The 13,764-nt window shown below is 41.7% G+C and overlaps 1 protein-coding gene across 1 annotated transcript in view; it reads left to right on the forward strand.

Annotated features, from left to right (window-relative positions):
- Window positions 1-13,764, forward strand: part of CSMD1 (CUB and Sushi multiple domains 1) — a 2,397,241-nt gene that overhangs the window by 1,987,523 nt on the left and 395,954 nt on the right. The window contains exon 40 of the mRNA XM_033936341.1: window positions 465-581. Within this exon, the coding sequence (XP_033792232.1) occupies window positions 465-581 (117 nt within the window). The remainder of the gene's footprint in view (window positions 1-464; window positions 582-13,764) is intronic.

The following is a 13,764-nucleotide window of genomic DNA, read 5'->3' on the forward strand; positions in this document are numbered from 1 at the left end:
ACAAATTTGAATTTTGGCGGGAAAGTCTGTTAATCACAAATTTGAATTTTGGTGGGAAAATCCATTGGTCTCTCTGTCCCATAGAATGGAAAAAAAAACCTCTGGTGAGTTTAAATATGCCCTTTGTTAAATAAAATATATAAAGAAAGAAGGTAATCAAGATACAATTTTCTATAATGCACCCCTTTCTGTAATTTAGTATGTTAATTATATTCTCAATTTACCTAGCTCTTTGTGTAAAAATATCTGTCACTATTGCTATATATACTACTATTACTAAGACTACTTATCAGTTTTATAGCACTACTTTACTACTTTATAATCAGTAAATGGTGTGCTTGGTTCTAGAATGATTTTTGATGGGAATCCTGTATGTTATTTTTAATCACTTTATGGTACAGATTAAATAATAGATAAGAATAAAGCAAATTATAGAAAGACTAAACTGTATTTTCTTCTTACAGCAAGATGTGGTGGAACCCTTACAGATATGGTCGGTGTGGTTTTGAGTCCAGGCTTCCCTGGAAATTACCCCAGTAACTTGGACTGTACATGGAAAATCATATTACCAATTGGATATGGTGAGTTGCAGATTATGAAATGCAACAGCTACTGTGCCTTCTGCAGTATGATGTCTTTGTAGATCCAAATCATTCAGACTTGTTAAAGTTATCGTATTATAACATATTCAAAAATAAGATTTCGCAGTAAACTGGAAAAGACCTACATTTAGGGCTCCTTTTATCAAGCCGCACTAGCGGGGTTAACGTGCGCAACTTTTCATCAGGCGCTAACCCCCGCGCTGGCCAAAAACTACCCCCTGCTCAAAAGGAGGTGGTAGCGGCTAGCGCGGCCGGTGGTTTAATGCGCGCTATTACACACGTTAAACCGCTAGCGCGGCTTGATAAAAGGAGCCCTTAGTAGATTAGACTTTTAATCTTGTTACAGCTTAAGAGAGTGTAGTTCCTTTCAAAAAGAAAAAAAAAAAGATCAGTAAAAACAGCAATTATTCTATTATTTTCTATTCAGTAATTTATAATTCGCCTAGTTCCATAAAAAGATTCAAGGCAGAATACAGATTAAAAAATCTCCTGTATACTGAAGAGATGTGACAGCCAACATGGTACTAATTATATTAATCAATTGTCAATCCTATCAGAAAAAAAGTAGGCTTTCAATGCCTTTTGAAAACAAATAGGACTGAATTTGTCTAATTTGAATAGGAATACGATTCCAAATTTTAGAACCTTGAAAAGAAAAAGAATGTTACAATATTGATTTACAATGAATATTCTTCATTATAGGATAGCCCACTCTAAGCAGTAGCCCTTCACCTCACAATGCTCTGTCATGTGCAGCGCCAAAGCACAAACAAACTTTTTTTCTGCTCATCCAGATCTTACCGCCTTAGTCACTGACCAATAGGAGTCACCTGAAGACTCTCTAAAGGCAGCCAAAGCTATATCAAAGCTCTATCCTATGGCTATGACTTCCAGCTGAAGGTGGACTTCGCAGTGGCGCAAGTGACCAAGCACGCCTCCCTTCCTAGTGAAGGTAGAGTGATGCTGAAGGATGCACAGGACCGTAAGGTGAATGTGATCCTTAAAAGACAGTTTGAAGCGTAGGCTTTGGGGATCAAAGCTGCAGCAGATGCCTCCTTCATGGCCCAGGCCCGCCTAACCAGGCTACATACTACTCCCTTTGAGCTTGAGGATTCCTGTCCTCAAATGTTTAAGGAGGGTGTGGATTATGTGGGCAATGCTCTTTATGATATCATCAAAGTCCTGAGTGTGGTTGTGGCCTACTCCATTTCTGCCCACCCAAAGTGGTTTACAATACGCTGAATAGTTTTCTTAAATATTTTCAATATCTGTCCTGACAGACTTACAATCTAATTGTGGCACCTGGGACAATGGAGGGATTAAGTGACTTGCCCAGAGTCACAAGGAGCAGTCTGGAATCAAACTCACAACCTCACCATGCTAGCTATTTTAAAATGCATTAAAGGTTAGCATTTGAAGTAGCATTTGAATTTGCTGGCAACCTGAGGAAGGTCAAACCAAAGTGTATTAGTTCCTGTTTGTGGTTAAACTCAGTAAGCAACATTTAACTATTCCAACTACTCTGCTAGGTAAGTTCCAGTTCAAGGAAAAGAAAAGTTATTCATCTGGTGAGCAGTCCTCTTTTCTCTCTCCTAAAGTGTTGCCTCATTAAGGCCCTTTTTACAAAGCCGCACAGGCGAGTGTCGTACAGCGAATGCTCTGACGCCCATTCAATTCCTATGGGCGTCGGAGCTTTTTACGCACCAACCCACACTTTGTTAAAGGGGGCCTACATCAAGTTCTCTTAAGGATGGTTTAGCATGCACTCAGCACACATTTACATTTAAAGAGGGCAAAGGCAATATTGCCTCCCTTCAGAGTTCACAATTCCTTAGTTTTTCAGCCCTTAGGCGAAACTTTCAAATAGTACAGTTGTCTGTCAGTCAGGATTTGCAGCAGAGAGGCAATACACAGTTCGCAATGTTCCAGTTAGCAGTGTCTAGTGTTTTCTGTTTCTCTGTCTTGAAGACACCCCCCATCTACTCTCTGCTTTTCAATTAGTACGCGTGCATCCTCTTTTCATTCTCATGAGCATGCTGCTCCTTAAACAAAAGAAACCTCTCTTCTCTTCTGCTTCCTGTCTTTGTCTCAACTCCTTTAGAAAGGAATAACAGCTTGCTATACAGAGCCAGACCTCACCCTCCCTTGGATGCTGCACAGTGGTATCAGAAGAAACAAAACCTCCCCACTTAAGTCTAGGAAAAGCAAAAACATGCACTATTTATGTATGTAAACAAGAGTAACTGACAGCTTAAATTGCATTTGTTCCTTCAGCTTACTTTCTTCCTCTGAAGCTTTCTGGGGATCTGGCTGTCAGTCCCTGCTTTCAATCTGATTATGCCCATGAAAAAAAAGTCTCTGGGGTGGAGACTGTATTGTATGTGTTCCCAGGGAAACTCATTGCTTTCCCGCCTGCCCTCTGGCTCAGGTGCAAAGGTTCTGATCGACAGAGGCTGTACCATGCAACCACAAATCAACAAAGTAATAAAAATATAATTTGTTACTATGAGAAACCTAAGACAAATCCGAAAATTATTCGACAGGAAACAATTCCAACTTTTGGTACAATCTCTTATCCTTGGACTAATAGACTACTGCAAAATACTATACCTCCCCTGCCCAGCAACCATGATAAAGCAATTACAAACAATACAAAATATAGCCCTCATTGAAAAAATATGATCACATCACAGAAGCATACCACGACTCACACTGGCTCCCAATACAAGCAAGAATACACTTCAAATTCTACTGCCTACTATACAAAGCTATTAATGGAGAAAGCCCAACCTACTGGAACAACCGACTAACCTAATCCACCTCAACCAGGCCCAGGAGAACCCACTCACTATTCACACACCCAACAAAAAATGTCAAAAGAGGAAAACTTTATGACAACCTAATGGCCACCAAAGCAGCTAAACTAGACAGACAAATCACCAATCTGCTATCTACGACCACAAACTACAAAACCTTCAAAAAAGAAACTAAAACTCTACTCTTCAAAAAACACATAAAACCTGTTTAACACGACCAGTTCCTTCCCTAACTCCTCCTACCACACACTCCACCCATATCTAATCTAAAATGTTTCTAATTACCCAACATGTTACTCCTTAAGTTCTTACTTTCACACCGTGTAAGGCCAACAATAGAACTAAGAAATCTACTCAGCTCACTCTCAGAGACGAAGATTAAATTACTCAAGAGCCCACATTTAACCACCAGAGCGAATCATGGATATTTAAACTATTGTTAGGGCCATCATCGCATATAACCTTATTTTCTCTGTGAGCCTTATATTATATTCATTTAATTTTTATTGTTTTCTCCCATACTTCCTTACTTCATCGGAGGTGATCAACGTTTCCACAACTAAAAGATAAGTTGGATAAAATGAGATATAAAGTCTAAATATGAGATAAATATCCATTTTCACTAAAGCATTAGTTTCTAGCTGCACTACATGAATATTGAGAAAACTGATATAAAATGAATATGGGATCAATGAGGATTTGAGCATGGCATAGTGGGGTGGAACAGTGAGGTGCCGGCACCCCCATGAAGATGGCGCTCAAAGTGGTTCGCCCCACGTCCCCCCTTACTACATCACTGCCCTATCTAAAATGGGGAATCCACATATGTATGTTTTTGTTCTATAGTTGTCCTAGTTCAGCTGCCTCCCTTACCATATCTATATTTTTAAATATCAGGCATGTATATTCCTCCTTTGGAAATGCTGTTTTATACACATCAAAAGCATGCATAGGGCTTCTTAAATAAGCACTACATTGATTTTTTTATAAAATTCCTCCTAATACTTAGGTGGATTAAAAACTGGCTGGAGCATAGGAAACAGAGAGTGGGGGTAAATGGACAATACTCAGACTGGAAGAGTGTCACCAGTGGGGTGCTTCAGGGCTCAGTGCTTGGACCCGTGCTCTTCAACATCTTTATAAACGATCTGGACATTGGTACGACGAGTGAGGTGATTAAATTTGCGGACGATAAGAAGTTATTCAGAGTACTGAAGACACAGGGGGATTGCAAAGATCTACAAAGTAATACAATCAAGCTCGAGAAATGGGCATCAACATGGCAAATGAGGTTCAATGTGGATAAGTGCAAAGTGATGCATGTCGGTAACAAAAATCTCATGCACATGCACAATCTCATGTTTGGGGCGGTACTTGGTGAGACCTCCCAGGAAAGAGACTTGGGAGTTCTGATCGACAAATTGATGAAGCCGTCTGCACAATGTGCTGCGGCAGCAAAAATGGCAAACAGAATGCTAGGAATGATAAAGAAAGGGATCACGAACAGATTGGAGAAGGTTATCATGCCCTGTATTGGGCCATGGTGCGCCCTCACCTGGAGTACTTCCTCCAGCACTGGTCACCGTACATGAAGAAGGACACGATACTACTCGAAAGGGTCCAGAGAAGAGCAACTAAAATGGTTAAGGGGCTGGAGGAGTTGCCTTACAGTGAGAGATTGGAGAAACTGGGTCTCTTCTCCCTTGAAAAGATGAGACTATGAGGAGACATGATCGAAACATTAAAAAAACTGAAGGGAATAGATTTAGTAGATAAAGACAAACTGTTCACACTCTCCAAGGTAGGAAGAACGAGAGGGCACTCTCTAAAGTTGAAAGGGGATAGATTCCGTACAAACGTAAGGAAGTTCTTCTTCACCCAGAGAGTGGTGGAGAGCTGGAATGCTCTTCCAGAGTCTGTTATAGGGGAAAACACCCTCCAGGGTTTCAAGACTAAGCTGGACAAGTTCCTGCTAAACTGGGACGTACGCAGGTAAGGCTGGACTCATTTAGAGCACTGGTCTTTGACCTGGGGGCCGTCGCGTGAGCAGACTGCTGGGCAGGATGGACCACTGGTCTGACCGAGCAGCGGCAATTCTTATGTTCTTATATAAAATTATATCTGATATATGTAACACATACATGATCACATGTATTGTACGTACATTCATTTACACTAGCTCCTAAGCTGGTGTAAATGTTCATATGAGTGATTTACATGCATTTTCTGTAGGATTTGTGCCAGTATTTTATAAAGGCACAGAGCCATCTGTGTGTTTTCATAAAATAAATTTACAAATAGAAGCCTACCAGAAAGCCCTAACAGATCTTGCAGAATGGGGTAAGATGATATAATCTGCAAAAAGATCTGTCCTGGTTTGTGGCAATTGTCCTAGTCAGGGAACCTCTACCTTCCAGTAGCAGCAGCAGGAGAACAATAGGAAAGGAGAAGTCTATGATCCAAGCTGTCCTCCAAGGCTCTTTGCCCAATCAAATTGCAGACAAGCAACCCTCATCATGAGTGGCACACACCAGGATGTTCTGGTAAAGGAGGTAGGTAACACTGGAAATTGTAACACTGTGAAATGATTTCCTAGGATCATCAGCCCCTAGAAGAGATAGAAAATGTATAATTTAAATGACTACTGAATTTGCTAGTGCCAAATTACAAAGTAGCTCTAGAACCAATTTTAGGTGACATGATCTCTAGAGTCTTTTAAAAGTGGCCTAAGGGATCTGGCCAATTGGAATCTTAGGCCACTCCCAGTGCATCCCAGAATGCACTGTGAATGGTGCCTAAGATTCCGGTTGGCCAAGGTGCATAAGGCCCATCCTACAGGAGGGGCCTTAAGTGCCTGGGCCAATCAGGGCCTAAGGCCCCTCCCCAGTGCATCCCTCGATGCACCGGGAAGGGGCAGGCCCACCATTCATGAAAAGGCGGGCCAGCCGACTGGAGGCAGAAAGGATGCCTCCAGCCAGTCAACATTTTAAAGTAGGGGGGTTCTGGGGGGCTGAGGGATCCATGTAGGGGGGATGATGGGGTCCTGGGGGTGGAGAGAGGATCCGGTGGGAGGGATGCCCGCGATGTTCAGGGGTGGGGGGTGGGTTTCAGCATGAGGGACTAGGCATCCTTCCTGCTGTGCTATGTTCAGGGGGGTGGGGTATTCTGGCAGAAGGGACTGGGCATCCCTCCTGCTAGTATTCTTCAGAGGGGGGGAACGGACGGATGGGTTGCTGCTAAACTTATCACGGCAGGGAGATCCCTTGCCATGATAAGCTCAACAGTAACATGATTCTCTAACCGGTGCCTGTGAAATAGACATTGGTTAGAGAATTGGGTTATTAGGTGGGCTTCGGTGTCTGTCCATGAGGATATTCAAAAGCCTCTTAGGCAGCTTCTGAGACTGGGCATCCTATACAGAATCCAGCCCTTGGTGTTTAGGGTGTTCTTACTACTGTTGTGGTTGATTTGGTCCCATCACATTGTCTAAAATGTTGATACAACTTTTGATGCTAGCATTTCTGACAATGAGGGTATAGCTTTGTCCCTCTCATGGTATACTGAGGTAAACATACCACTATTCAATCACTTTGTCCCTATGGCTGTGATGTGATATATCTTTGATACTCTTCAAATAGTTTTCCCTTTTTTCTATGCTGGGGGGATCTTTGCCAATATTCAGTTGCTTTACATCTCTCACTGTGTTACGGAGTTCTTATTCCACTGTTCATGCTAATTTGCTCATCCCTTGAAGCTCTGGTGTGCTACTAGCACCACTACTGATGGTTGCAAGTTTATAAAACTTGGGTGGAAAGACCCCAGCATTAGAGTCAAAATTAGAAGAATTTCTTCTCTCATTTTGATTTTATTGAGAAATAGTTGAACAAAATAAAATAAATTAACACACAAAATAAATGAAATGGCCAACAAAGGCCGAGAAAAGGAAATAGACTAAACAAACTGGATTTCCATGTACATTCCCTAAGTTGTATTATCAAAATATTTATCCAGTTTTTGCTGACATTATTAAATTCCTATCCACTTTATATAATCTCACTCTCTCATAGGAACAACCTAAGTAATTAAAATGGTTGTCTAGACAGATGGTTATACATTTTGCAGATGTTGCCTGCCAGTAATCTACAAAAATTATTAAAGTTCATTTCTTAATTTAGAGAGAGAGCTAAGAAGTCTCAGATCACTGGTGAACAGGTTATCTAGGACTGGTTCCCAACTGGATATCTGTCCATCTTATTTGTATAGTGATATACCAAAAGAAGTACTTAAGTAATTAGTTGAGATGATAAATTCTACTCTAATGCAAGGATAGTTCTTAGAGGCATTTGGTGAAATCTTCCCATCCCAAAAGGAACATCTTAGACCCATCTCAAATTGCCAGTTGTAGGCCGATAGCAAGCATACCTTTTATGACAAAGTTGATAGAATTTCTAGTTGCCTCCCAGCTAAAAGATTATATTATGCATTGGAATCTGTGGTTACCCTCGCAACATGGGCTCTGAAATTCACACAGTACAGAGACATACGTAACCGATTTGGTGTTCAGGGTATATAGGATTTAAGTATGGGCGGATAAAAGCTGTTATTACAATATGATGCCTCTGCAGCATTCAACTTGGTAAATCATACTAAACAGACTATCTGAACTAGGAATTTCAGGATTTGTTCTACAATGGTTTCAAGGTTTTCTTGCAAATAGATGATGATACAGAGTATTGAAAGACAGAGTCTCTACTCTGATAATTGGACTCCACCATGCAGAGTATCACAAGGATTTCCTAATAAGAACTGGTTGAAAGACAGAAAAATAGAGTGGGTTTAATGGTCAGTATTCTCATTGGAGAAGGGTCAACTGCTTTTTAACATACTTATCAATGATCTAGAGACAGAAATAACTAGTGAAATAATTAAATTTGCTGATGACACAAAGCTGTTCAAAGTTGTTAAATTGCAAGAGGATTGTGAAAAATTGCAAGAGGACCTCTTCAATACTGAAATTGTGAATGTTTTTATTGACTCTTCTTATGGTCCACATCTGAGTCTACATCTGAAACATTAGCCTCCACAGCTCTTTTGTTTTTAGACTGGCAGACTGGGCATCAAAATGGCAGATGACGTTTAATGTAAGCAAGTGCAAAGTGATGCATGTATAACGTGACCATTTATTTTTTTCATCAAAAGGGGACATCTATTGTCAGTCCCGTCTCCAATCCTGCCCTAGTCCCGCCCTAGCCCTACCCTAATCCTACCCTAGCCCCGCCCCAATCCTATCCTAGCCCCACCCCAATCCCACCCCAAATTTTTTCCATTCATTTTTCATGTAAACATGAGCCCCATAATATCTTATTAATTCATAATGGTAACCATAAAATGTAAAACAAACTACAAAGCACACTATATGCAGAGAAAATGTTAATTATCATTTATATTTGGGGAGTTTCAAAGATGTCAAGGCAAATGACTTTAAAATATGCAATGTCACCTCAGTAACTATAGAAAAATAGACAAATATAGTGCAAAATATAGACAGCAGATATAAATTCTCAAAACTGACACATTTTGATCACTAAATTGAAAATAAAATCAGTTTTCCTACCTTTGCTGTCTGGTGATTTCATGAGTCTCTGGTTGTATTTCCTTCTGACTGTATATTCTTTCTTTCATTTCTTTCTTTCTGTACTCAAGCCCAACAATTGTCCCTTTCTATTCCCTCCCTCCTTCCTTCCTATGTCCTTAGTGCCTCCAGTGCCTCCTTCCTATGTCCTTAGTGTCCCATCCTATGTCCTTAGTGCTCCCAGTGCCTCCTTCCTATGTCCTTAGTGCCCACAGTGCCTCATTCCCATGTCCCCCTCACTGCCTTCCAGACTTTGTCCCACCCCCACCCCCGAAGCCAGCCTGCCTGCCTGCTTACCTACCTACCTCCCTGCCGTGCCAAAGCCAGCCTGCTTGCCTGCCTACCTCCTTCCCTCTATGCCGCACAAAAAAAAGCCTCTCTCCAGCGCCCAATTTAAACCCCCTTCCCTGGTCCGCTGCCGCTGCTTACCTCCCTGCTGCTGCTGCTAATCACGGCCCAGAAGCCTTCTTTCCAAAGTCAATTCTGACATCGGAGAGGACGTTCCGGGCCAGCCAATCACTGTCTGGCTGGCCCGGAACGTCCTCTCCAACGTCAGAATTGACGTCATGAAGAAGGCTTTTGGGCTGCGATTAGCAGCAGCAGTGGACCGGGGGCTTTAAATCAAGTGTTGGAGGGAGGCCAGGGGCAGGATTAATTCTTTGAGGGCCCCTAGGCACACTGGGCCCCCCTGACCCCTATCCCACCCTTGCACTCCCCCCCCCCATTTAATTGTTTTCTTATTTACTTCTTTATTTCCACTTGTATTTTTTTTTTAATTCAAAACAAACAAAGATTATCATACCAGTGCACAGTTTATTCTATGCAACCCCCAAACATCTCTGAACAAATCCCCCTTTCTTCCCTTCCCACCTACTTACCCAGGATTTTAACTCTGAACCCTGTAAAACAGTAATACTATCCGAAATATAAATCTATGTTAATAACCAAGTTTACAACACCTCTCAACTGCCTCACTCTACTGTACATACAACCAAATCTGTAACTCATCTACTACGTTCCACTCCATGTATGTTAACTTGTAACGAAACAACAAGGCAATAAGTGCACCAAAGAATCCAACATGAAACAAAAGAAGATCGGCAGAAAATAAGGAGATTCAAATTGGGTTTATTCAAGGTGCTCCCAAGAACCATGCCTGAAGCATTTCGCCAAACAAGGCTTGTCAGTGCTAACAGAAAACCATGTCTTTCATACACACAGAACACAGAACCACTCTCACCCAGTATGGAATAAGTAATCACAAACTAAAAATAGAAATATGTAGATAAAGGTTAAACTGAACCGCCAAGAAGCCAAACTGCATACAGTGAAACACCACAGAAACAATGACACATAGCCCCCTAATACGCAAAATATAAATATAGCAGATGTAAATTTAAAGAAACTGACAATGACCACTTTACATATTAACCAATAGAAATAAAACAAAAATTGAACATAAGAATAAACTATTTCATTCAACTAATCCATTTTGCAATTAACTTGTTGTAAAATACCAACTTACACGATACATGTTGCCACATTTCCTCCTTTGATTCTTCCCACATGTATCTTTGTAAAATGTTTGCTCCCACTGCACATGCCACAACTACATGTGCACCCCTGTAGGTATTTTAGAAAAGAGTCTAGGCTGCCAGGCTGTGAGGACGTGTGTGATCTCCTCTTTTGTTTCCTGCAGGACAGCCCCTCCATAGTCCAACTCATCAAGTGATGTTTCCTCTGATAAGACAGTCAAAGATCATGGGATTTGTTTGTGGCAGGGAGAAGAACCCAATCTTCGGGAGTGATGTGACACTTAGCCCAGCAGGTCCTAGTCCTCCCCTACATCCCAGTACTGAACCTTTGCCAGGACCCTCTGGGGCGTTGCCTTGTGTGTTATTCCTAGCAGGAGTGAGTAGGCTGAATGCAGAGGTTTCTATGGAAGGTAATTCATCACAGCTACACCTTTGGGCTTAGTGCCGGCAAGAGAGAGTTTGGAACATAAGAACATAAGCATTGCCTCTGCCGGGTCAGACCAGGGGTCCATCGTGCCCGGCAGTCCGCTCCCACGGCAGCCCTCCAGGAAACTTCGATAGCGGTGGGAATGAGAACCATAACACTATCAGCATTGGACTGTCCATCAGAGATTGCCCTAGAAGCGATTAGGAAAGCTCTGGAAGCCATTTATAATGTGTCTTCAAAGATCCTGCCTGCAGTCATACAGAGTACTGGATGGATTTGCTGGCAGCAGTGCTCCTCACTCTCCCCGCGCAGCCGACCCTCCAACCGTGAGACGACCAACATACCTCCCTCAATAGCAGCATCGGCAGCGCTCTAAACAGGCTGCTTTGCAGTCTTCTCCTGCCACTGATTCCCTGTGCCGCATCACTGATGATGTAATCAGCAACGCGACACAGGGAAGGCCCTGGCAGGAGAAGGCTGCAAAGCAGCCTGTTTAGAGCGCTGGCAATGCTGCTGTTGAGGGAGGTATGTTGGTTGTCTTGCGGTCAGAGGGTCAGCTGCGCAGGGAGAGTAGGGAGTGCTGCTGCCGGTAATTCCAGCAATGGGGTCGGCCGCGAAGGTGATGGAGATGGGCCATTTAGGGGGAGAAATGGCCGGACTGCGAGGACCCTTTAGTCCGGCCCTGAGGGTGACTTTTTTTTTGCGCAGCAAGGAGGGACAGGAAGCTATCACCTGTCCCGTTGTCCCCGCGCACAGCTTTGGGACGCTGTCCCTGAAAACGGGACATTTCGGCATCCCGAAGCTGTGTGTGGAGACAACGGGACAGGGGATCCAAAAACGGGACGGTCCTGTTCAAATGGGACGTATGGTCACCTTATGCATGTGGCAAAAAGGAACCTGAACTATAGCTGCATGATGCTGTATCTCATAAAAAGAAATAGCAGAATTAGAAAAAGTACCGAGAAAGGTAATGAAAATGATAAAATGTTGCGGACAACTTCCCTATGAGGAAAGGCTAAAGTGACTAGATCTCTTCAACTTGGAGAAGAGACAGCTCAGGTATGATATGATATAGGTCTATAAAATAGTGAGTGGAGTGAAAAGGGTAGATGTGAATCACTTGTTCACTCTTTCCAAAAATACTAGCACTAGAAGGCATGCAATGAAGCTTTTGTGTAAAATATTTCTTCACACAACATGTAATTAAACTCTGGAATTCATTGCCTGAGAATGTAGTGAAATCAGTAAACTTAGCAGGGTTTAAGAAATGCTTGGATAAATTCCTAAAAGAGAAATCGATAGGCCATTATTGAGATGGCTTGGAGAATCCACTGCTTATTCCTTGGATAAGCAGCATAAAATCTATTTTACTACTTGGGATCTAGTTAGGTACTTGTGACCTGGGTTGGCCACTACTACGATTAATGATTTCTATAGCGCTACCAGACGCACGCAGATCTGCATAGAGTCACAAAGAGTAAGAAAACAGTCCCTGCTCAAAAGAGCTTACAATCTAAACAGGCAAGGCAGACAAACAGGATGTCATGGACACAGTTAAGGGGAACGGTTAATAAGTGGGCTGGGTTGGAGGGCAGAGGAGTAGGATTAAGGATTGATGGCTATATAAAAAAGATGGGTTTTCAGTCTGCTTTTAAACAAGGGAAGGGGCTTGACGGACAAACTCGGGTAATTTATTCCAGGCATAGGGGGAAGCTAGATGAAAGGAACAAATTCTGTAATTGGCAGTGGAGGAGAAGGGTAATGCTAAGAGTGGTAACCAAATACACACAACAAATACGAGTGCCTGATCTGTGTGCTAAGTGTTTCAGCATATTTGTTGAGTGTGTTTGGTTATCACCTACTTATGGGACCCCTGAAGAAGACGTGTTGATCGAAACATGGACCGTGTCTGGTCCCATATCCTGATAAAGTGGTTTATTTGTACGCAACAATTTGTTTGCTTGTTTGTAATAAACATTGTCTGCATCTTGTAGATCTGTCTGCAGTACTTTTTTTTGTCTTTTGGTTCACTATTTCACTCACTCCCTTACATGGGAACTTAAACAATTTCCTTGAGGAAAAATCCATTCAAAATGATCATTAAGACTTGAAGAAAAACCATTAGGTATCTTCAAAGTAAGCAAAAAGAAATGGATCTGCTGGGTATTGCCTAGTGATCCATATTGGCCACTGATGGAGGCAGGATGCTGGTATTAGTGGACCTTTGGTCTGTCTCAGGATGTGCTAAGTTTTATCTGGCAGTACAGGGTCTTGATGGTGTTCACATTCATAGGGCATGTAATAATAACAGTAATGCTTCATGCATGTACAGCAAAATCATTTTCATTTCTTTAAAATATTCTTTAAAATAAATCTCTAAACTGGTTTCCTTATTCCTAAAGGAAAAGATCAAAAATAGTATGTTTTAAAAAGCATATTTGAGCACAAAAATCCCTTTATAAACATGTTTTCATTGAATGCTACCTTTTTCAGGAACATTTGATTTAAAAAAATTGTATCATATTAATGATGCATGAATATTCATCTAGCAAAAATAATGGTAATGAATGATAAAATGGAGAAAATAACTATAGTGGATATCCCTGACATTCACAATGATGAAGACCTTTAAAAGATAATCTACCCATCATCCAGTATTTGCAATTACATAGGCTTTCTTCATATTATGATAATTCCAAGCATCAGTCTGAATTAATACATGAACTGTTTTTAAATAGAGAATATCCAAAAC

The sequence above is a fragment of the Geotrypetes seraphini genome, chromosome 3 (assembly GCF_902459505.1).
Source record: "Geotrypetes seraphini chromosome 3, aGeoSer1.1, whole genome shotgun sequence".
Taxonomy (NCBI): Eukaryota; Metazoa; Chordata; class Amphibia; order Gymnophiona; family Dermophiidae; genus Geotrypetes; species Geotrypetes seraphini.